Raw genomic sequence first — 8,635 nt, 5'->3', positions numbered from 1 at the left:
TTCTAACATTTTGTCTTCTACATTGATCAGTTTCATGCCCAACAATATTGTAATTAGGACAACATCTTGGTTTGAGTTCATATATGACTTTCTGATTATAACTCTTACCATCAGGCCCTTGAATAACAAGATAATTAGGTAAAGGCTCCTTTAGGTAACTTCACTTCTAATAGTACTCTAGCATAGCTTAGCCTTTTCCTTGTAGCTGTGAGCATATCAGTCGTTATAGGGCATCCAATAAGACTTGAAACTTTGCTTATACCAATTGGACTCCGTAGATTAAGCCGTATGTTAGGGAATTGAACCCACATTGGATAGAAACAATCCTGAATTTTCTCTATTTCTGTATCAATGGTCCATGGCTTAAGGACCAGTGGCCTAGAACCAAAAAACCAAGGGCTTGCCTCTAGAACATCCCTCATCTGCTGTTCTAATTGAAAATCAAACAAGAATACTCCTTGCTTGATTAAAGAAATTTTAGGAATAGAGATTTTACTCCACACTTTGTTTATATATGCTTCCATAGATCTGAATTTTACATGTAACTCAATGACATGTCCTATCAAAGAGTATTTCCAGTAATCCTCTCCCTCCTTCCATTCCTCCGCAAAGAAAGTAGCAGCCATATCAGATCGAAACCTTAATATTCCCATCAATCATCTTAGCATTGTCAGCCATATCAGATACAATATCCACTTCCACATCATCAACCCATGAAATAGAGTTATGAGATTTACTTAGCTGACGAGTGGGGATTTGACCAGATCTAAGTTGAAGTGGATCTAAAAGAGAATCTGTTCTAGCTAGGATCTCCTCCATTAGCACTTTTCTCTTACCTCCTTTCGGTCATGTGCTCTCCATCGCCTTCGAGAATGAGGAACTCGCCTTCACTGTTTCATCGATCTCCACTGTTTCATCAACAACACAGGATGAAGGAGGATAAACAAAGATTGAATCTCTCAACTCAGTATTAATGATTCTCTTGCTGTCATTTTTCTTCTTCTTCATCATTTGAATCTAGACGGTGGCGCACGATAGCAGGGGAAAAATCACCCGCTATAATGCACGAAGATCGCCCTAAAATTGAGAGATTAATTCTTCTGGATAGTTGTTGTGTGTCCAATAGCGGATCCCCAAAAAACTTTTATAGAGGAGCGGACGATAAGAATCTATTTATAAAAAAATAAAAATATAATATTATAAATTTATTGTACTTGATGGGAATGCACTCGATACACTCTATTAGCTTCATTCCATTATATTTGGCCTAATTGTTTGAGTTTTTAGTGTTTGGACTTTTATTGTTTGAGCCTATCTGACTTGATTATGTGAGAAGTGATTAGACTACTAATTTAAAATGAGGTAAATGTAATGGGCTACTAATTTCGTTAGTGGCTATATCAGGTTGGATTACAAATTGTTTAAATTTAGGGGGAAATGTTGTAACTTTACAAGGGTTTAAATTGTAATGTTCGGATCTCTAGGGGGTATAACTGCCCCCAATGCACTATGGGGGTGTTTATTTGCATGCAAGTGAAAAATAGAAGTAAGAAAGTTACTTTTATTTAACAATTAAGGTGTTTATTTTCATGTAAGTGGTTATGAAAGTGAGATACAAGAAAGTTACCACATATGATTTAGGGGGTGTTTGTTTGCATGCAAGTGAAAGATAAAAGTAAGAAAGTTACTTTCATTTAACAATTAAGGTGTTTGTTTTCATGTAAGTGGTTATGAAAGTGAGATGCAAGAAAGTTACCACATATGATTTAATATAATTTTGACTTCCCCTAAAAAAGTGGTGAAGTCACATGAAAGTGACAAAAATGTAACTAATTTTCACAAATGATTTTAATTATACTTTCTAATTAATCTTATTATGCCACATCATCTTCACATTACACTTTCGATAATAATTTAATTTTTCAAACAAACACTGTATTTCACTTGTGTGCTGACATGGATGTAAAATTCATTTGTAAAAAAAAGTAACTTACATATTTTAAATTCACTTTCAGATTGTCAAACACCCCCTATATGCATCTTCCTATGCTTGACTCTACCGAACTTCTTCTAGATAAGCCATTAATGGTTATCTTTGATCCAGATTTTTGGCTACATCAAATAATTATTCCTAAACTAAGGTTTCTTCTAGGTAGTACTAAAGGTTTCATAAGCTCCCCAAAATTTGAATAGTAATTTTCTGTTAAAAATTTGCTTCCCAATATGTAGTAAGACTGAGATTTCTCTTTTATGATGAAAATTTCTCTTTTCCCGCCTTCATAATATCTTCCCTATCTTTTACAGTCTGATCTAAATATGCAGACGCCACTTAAACAGTAGAAATTTAAAGTTTTTATTTGCGGATTGCCAAAAATAGAACTTACCCTGTACTCTTATTGTTGTGATAGACCACCTGAAAGAGTTCTGCTGTTGCAAATAGGCCCCTTGAATGAAATCATGTTGTTTGACATGGACCCCTCGAAAAGAGGCAAGAAAATTTCACTTAGAGGGTCATATGCGACCTTAAAACAATAAGCATGGTGAGCTCCAATTGACGATAGTACAAAGTTCATCCGCAATTAGCCTAATTTAAAAAAATAAGGAAAATACTAGAGGCACACCCTTAAACCACATACTTAACCGCACTCCTCTCTCACTATAGTGCACTGGGGCCCACATGAGAATTTGAAAAAAAATTCATGTGGACCCCAGTACACTGTAACGAGAGAGGAGTGTGGATAGGGGTGTGATTTAAGGTGTGACTGTAGCGCCTCTCAAAAAATAATAATAATAAGAAGAAGAGATTCGATGCCTAATTTTCAACCGACATGATTTGTTCGTGTGGCTCGAGACCTCACATATGACATACTTTCCCGTAGCATATATTCTAAAAACTAAAGCTAAAGCTAGTAACATCAAAATATTCTCAACAAAACCAGTAACCACTTTAGCTTCGCAACTAAAGTTAACATTTTTATATAATATCCTCAACTCTGAATATAAAGTCCATATGTATCATCTTCGACCTGAAAATCTCTATATCAAGCCCTCAAGTACCCAAAGTTTTTTGTTTTTTTCTTTTTTTTTAATCGCAAAATCTAGTTTTTAGAAAAAAAAATGAAGGATTGGGCTTCTCCTATAATTGCGACGGCTCTCTTTGCCTTCTTGAGCCCCGGAGTGATCTTCCAGTTGCCAGGGAGGCACAACCCTGTTGATTTCATGAACATGAAGACTAGCTGGATCTCTATTTTGGTTCATTCTATTATCTTCGGGTTGCTGCTTTTGTTGTGTGTTGTTATCTTACATGCTCATCTTTATGTATGATGTGAATCTTTGTCTGCGTATTTTTGTTTGTGTGAATAAAAGAGAAAATTGGTGGCGTGTGTTCTCTTTCAAAGATCGGGCCAAAGCTTCTGAGGAAGTTGTAGCAGTCATCAAAGTTTCTATTTTGAAATCTTAGGTAGATTATCAAAGTGGCGTACGTGTAGGAAAGATCACCTCATCATATATATATGATTTAGCTCTCCCTGATTAATTTGTCACTCGGAATTTCAAAAAGGAAAAAAAAACAATTGGATAATTTTCTTTGTAACGGTATATATATGAAACTGATGTACCTTCTTTTTATTATTATTTTTTAATTTTAAGATTAAACATGGCGAGGTGCCTTGCCAAGCACTTGCATTAAAATAGAAAGCTAAGGATAGAACAAAAGAAGATGATAAGTAGAGCAGTGATCAACCAGTTCATACTTTGTGCATAAAGAGAGGACCCTTGTAGTCACCTATGGCACTATTCATGGATGCTTGAATAGAACTCTCTAAAGTCAAGTTTTAACCCATACAAATTAACATAGCGGAGTACATAGAGCTGAATATCCAAGAGAAACTTAGGCCTCGTTTGGTACGCGGGAAAAGGGTGGAATGAAATGATCATTCTCACTTCTCATTTCTTCCTACTAAACACACCCTCTTTTTTGAAGTTGGAATGTTCATTCTCACTTCTCATCAATTTTTACTTTATGTGGGAATGAGCATTCCCAATGAAATGATAGGGAATGTGCATTCCCACTTAAATGGAAATCAATAAAATATACAATTTTAAAATACGTTCACTCCCACTTCATTTTATAAATTATACCCAAACGTGAGAATGAGAATGACTATTCCATTCCCACATTAATTTCATTTTATTCCATTCCTTCTTCCATTCCATTCTCATTTGAGTCCATTCCCGCGTACCAAACGAGTGGTTAGACTATTAACCCAACAAAAGAAACTTCCTATAAAATCCTCAGGAGTGAGCACCCGTGCCATCTTTGTCTTTGTCTTTGACCTTGTAGCAGCAAGTCTAGACCTTGTTCCCAAGCAATCGTTTGTATCCCTGTAGCTCTATTCGTGTTTGAATTGCCTGCCTAGAATATATAGCACGAAATGTGTTGCGTTAGACGCAATCCTTTCAGGCTTCATAAGAATATGTCATTAAAAATGTGGTTGTTTCTGGCACACCATCGACACCAGCACAGAGCAGGAAAAAGTACGCTCCGCAACTGTTTGATATTAAAGCCCATGAAAGATGCAACCATATGAAGCAAGCAGATTTTCAAAGCTCACTGGCCATTTAACTGAAGGCAAGAAAGGTAAAATAAGCATCCATATTTTCTGAGTGAAAGTACATTGAAGAAAGAGATGTCTATCTCATCTATTACAATCTCTTTGAGGTAGAATTGGCAGCCTAGGTCCTCCTCCCATTCCTTTTAAGTAAATTTTCTTCTGTTTGTAGTCCCCTATTGGACATAAGCCAATAGAAGATTTTGACCTTGTGTGGTAGCTTGAATTCCATACGTAATTAGCCAAACGTGAGAGAGTTCGACCCCCATTAAGGATGTTGAAGGTCAACACCAGCACATTTCAAAGCCTAATCTATTTTCAGCCCAAGGAAAATAAAAGCCCAAATCCATTTCATCTAAGCCCAAGACAATGGAAGTTTCTCAACAAATGTGGAAGAAATATATTTTTAAAAGAAAATTGTAGAAGGATGTAGAAAGAAGATCTTTTAGGAGAAGTGTGTAGAATATGGTAATAATGTATGACTAGCATTGATTCTTCCACACACTTCCTAGCCCTCTTAAACAACTATAAATAGGGGTCTTGAGTTCTCATTTGGGCAAGCAAACAAGCAAGAAGTGAGCATGAGAGCTTGAGTGTGTAGTGTAGCCTTGTGTGAGTGTCCACCAAAATAAACGGTTGTGTGAAAGTGAGGTGCTCTTGTAAGAGCAAATACTGTACTCTCTAGTGTTCTATCAACAAAAGTTTTATTTGTGTAGAGGGTTGTATTCTACAAATTCCATCAAAGTGGTATCAGAGCAATGTTCGATCTAGCCGGGCCAATCGAAGGTGCTCGTGTATGAGATGGCGAACATGATCCAGCCACAGATTCCGAAGCAGATGAAGACCAATTATGACAACTGGAGTATCCAGATGAAAGTCTTGCTTGGCTCGCAAGACTTGTGGGAGCTCATGGAGAATGGCTCCACTGAACCAGAGTCACCTGTAGCGAAGCAACTCTCACCGCCACACAGAAGAGTGAGCTAAAGGAGGTCAGAAAAAGAGACAAAAAAACTTTGTTCCTAATATTCCAAGGCGTAGATGAATCAGCGTTTGAGAAGATTTCAATGCCCTGTCCTCTAAAAAAGCATGAGAGATTTTACAAAAATCCTATCAAGGTGCGGAAAGAGCCAAAAAGGTACGCCTCCAAGCATTAAGAGTTGAATTTGAAATTTTGAAGATGAAAGCTACAGAATCAATATCAGACTATTTTAGTAGAGTTCAGACGATAACTAATCAAATGAAGAGAAATAGAGAAGCAATTAATGATGTAAGAATTATGGAGAAGATACTTAGGACTTTAGACTCTAAATTCAAATATAATATTCTGACAATACAAGAGTCTAAAGATCTTTCCGAAGTTTCTATTGATGAGCTACAAGGTTCTCTGCAAGCTTATGAACAAGATATAAACATCAGTTCAAATCAAGCGGAGAATCTAGAGCAAGCCTTGTAGAGTAAGATGAGTATCAAAGAAGATAGTCGAAGAGGACGTGGAGGCTATAGAGGCAGAGTCTCTTTTCGAGGTCGCTCAAACTTCCAGCAAGGTCATAGGAGACAATACCAAGGAGGCCATGAAAATCAAAATCAAAATCAAAATGGAGATCGTGAACGATTGTTCAATCGAGGACGAGGTCGTGGCGCACGAGGATGAGGACAAGGAAGTAGTTACCAGGAGGGCAAATCTCAGCCACAGTGTTACAAGGGCAAGAGATACGGCCATCTCAGCTACGAATGTTGGGAGAAATCAAATTAAGTGGCAGAAAGAAGTAACTTTGTAGAAAGGGAGTAGCCAGACACTTCAACAGTCTTGCTGACGTACTAGGAGAGTGAAAGTAAGAATAAAGATATCTGGTATCTAGATTCAGGTGCCAGTAACCACATGTGCGACATCAAGGATTTTTTCACCGAGCTGAACGAGACGGTACATGGAGATGTCACTTTTGGAGACCAGTCAAAGATTCCGGTAAAGGGCAAGGGCACGATAATGATCCAGACAAAGATGGGTGAGAATAGGTACATCTCTAACGTCTATTATGTTCAAGTACTAAGAAATAATATTTTGAGTCTAGGCCAGCTCCTTGAAAGAGGCTACGATATACATCTAAACGACCTTGCCCTCACTATCAAGAATAAAAATAAAGTAATTGCAAAGGTGAACATGTCTCGAAATAGACTGTTTACCTTAAATATTCATACTGATCCTGTCAAGTGCTTAAAGATGATTATGAAGGATGAGTCTTGGCTCTGGCATTTGAGATTCGGGCATCTTGCATTCAATGGCCTGAATCTTCTGTAGAAGGAGAAAATAGTGAAAGGATTGTCGTAAATCAATCATCTGAACTAGCTATTTAAAGGTTGTATGAAGGGCAAGCAACATAGAAGAAGTTTCAAAGTTGGAAAGTCAAGAAGAGCAATAGAGCTGCTACAATTGGTCCACACAGATATTACAGGACCATTTGAAGTCGTCTCTCTTGGAGGAAATATGTACTCTCTCACATTTATTGATGATTATAGCAGAAAAACTTGGGTTTATTTCCTGAAGGAGAAATCCGAAGCTCTGGAGAAGTTCAAAGAATTCAAAAAGATGATAGAAAAGCAAAGTGGGTACCACATCAAGGTGCTCCGATCAGATCGAGGCGGAGAATACACTTCGAAGGCATTTAACAATTTCAACAAGCAGTACGGGATAATTCATCAATTCACTGCTACCTACACACCATAGCAAAATAGCATAGCAGAGTGGAAGAATCGTACTATTCTTGATATGGCCAGAAATATGTTGAAGAGCAAGTACCTGCCGCAGACTTACTGGGCTAAAACCATGGACTGTGCAGTTTACCTCCTCAACCGATGTCCAACAAAGAGCGTTAAGTTCAAGACACCATTGGAGATGTGGAGCAACATCAAGCCAAGTGTCAACCACCTGAAGGTGTTTGGGTGTATTACATATGCACACATCCCGGAGCAGAAAAGAAAGAAGTTGGACGATCGAGGAGAAAAGTGCATATTCGTTGGGTACAAGAGGAGGACAAAAGCATACAAGCTCTACAATCCAGTTACAAAGAAGATGATTATTTAAAGAGACGTGGAGTTCGATGAAGAAGATTATTGGATACAGACCGATGAAGACAAAAACATTAAAGGTATGTTCTTTGAAGATAATGATGATGACTTGCAGGAGGTTGGAAGACCAGAACAAGGTCCACCAAATGGTCCAGCTCCATCAACCTCAACATCGATGATGACGTCATCACCATCCAGCTCAAGTAAAGGAAGCTCTTTAGGGGGAGCAACAAGGAGGACGAGAAGTCTAAGAGATATGTACGACGATACAGAACCTGTCGAGATGATGGATGACTACACACTATTCTGCTTGTTTGCAGAATATGATCCGGTCAGCTATGAAGAAGCTACTCAAGAAGACAAGTGGAGAAAAGTCATGGATGTTGAGATTGAGGCAATCAAGAGAAATGACACATGTGAGCTCACCACCTTACCTCAAGGCCATAAACACATGGGAGCTCACCACCTTACCTCAAGGCCATAAACCCATTAGAGTAAAGTGGGTGTACAAGACAAAGACAAATCAAGACGGCTGAATCAAGAAGTACAAGGCCGGGCTTGTTGCAAAGGGTTATAGTCAGTGAGAATGAGTTGACTATGAAGAAGTGTTCGCACTAGTCGCGAGGATCGACACCATTCGACTCATTATCGCATTGGCAGCACAAAACCGGTGGAAGATCTATCAGATGGACGTAAAGTCACCCTTTCTTAATGGCTATCTAGAAGAAGAAGTCTACATTAAGCAACCACCTGGGTACGTGATGAAGAATCAAGAAGATAAGGTCTACAAGCTAAAGAAGACATTGTATGGACTGAAGCAAGCACCCAGAGCGTGGAATGCCAGAATCGATGCATACTTCCAGAAGAACAGATTCCAGCAGAGTCTGTATGAGCACTCTCTCTATACCAAGAAGAAGGATGGAGACATTATGATCATATGTCTCTACGTGGACGACATGGTC

General features: G+C 38.2%; 1 protein-coding gene across 1 annotated transcript; it reads left to right on the top strand.

Annotated features, from left to right (window-relative positions):
* LOC109824495 lies at positions 3,042-3,397 on the top strand. Its single transcript, XM_020391104.1, has one exon. The coding sequence runs from the start codon at positions 3,118-3,120 to the stop codon at positions 3,322-3,324; it is 207 nt and encodes a 68-aa protein (XP_020246693.1). The 5' UTR covers positions 3,042-3,117; the 3' UTR covers positions 3,325-3,397.

Source organism: Asparagus officinalis, chromosome 9, assembly GCF_001876935.1.
Source record: "Asparagus officinalis chromosome 9, Aspof.V1, whole genome shotgun sequence".
Classification (NCBI taxonomy): domain Eukaryota; kingdom Viridiplantae; phylum Streptophyta; class Magnoliopsida; order Asparagales; family Asparagaceae; genus Asparagus; species Asparagus officinalis.
The sequence above is the reverse complement of the archived record's forward strand: the minus strand, read 5'-3'. Positions and strand labels throughout refer to the sequence as shown.

Excerpts from the sequence above, each read along its gene's own strand:
- LOC109824495 (XM_020391104.1), top strand. The coding sequence starts at position 3,118 with ATGAAGGATTGGGCTTCTCCTATAATTGCGACGGCTCTCTTTGCCTTC.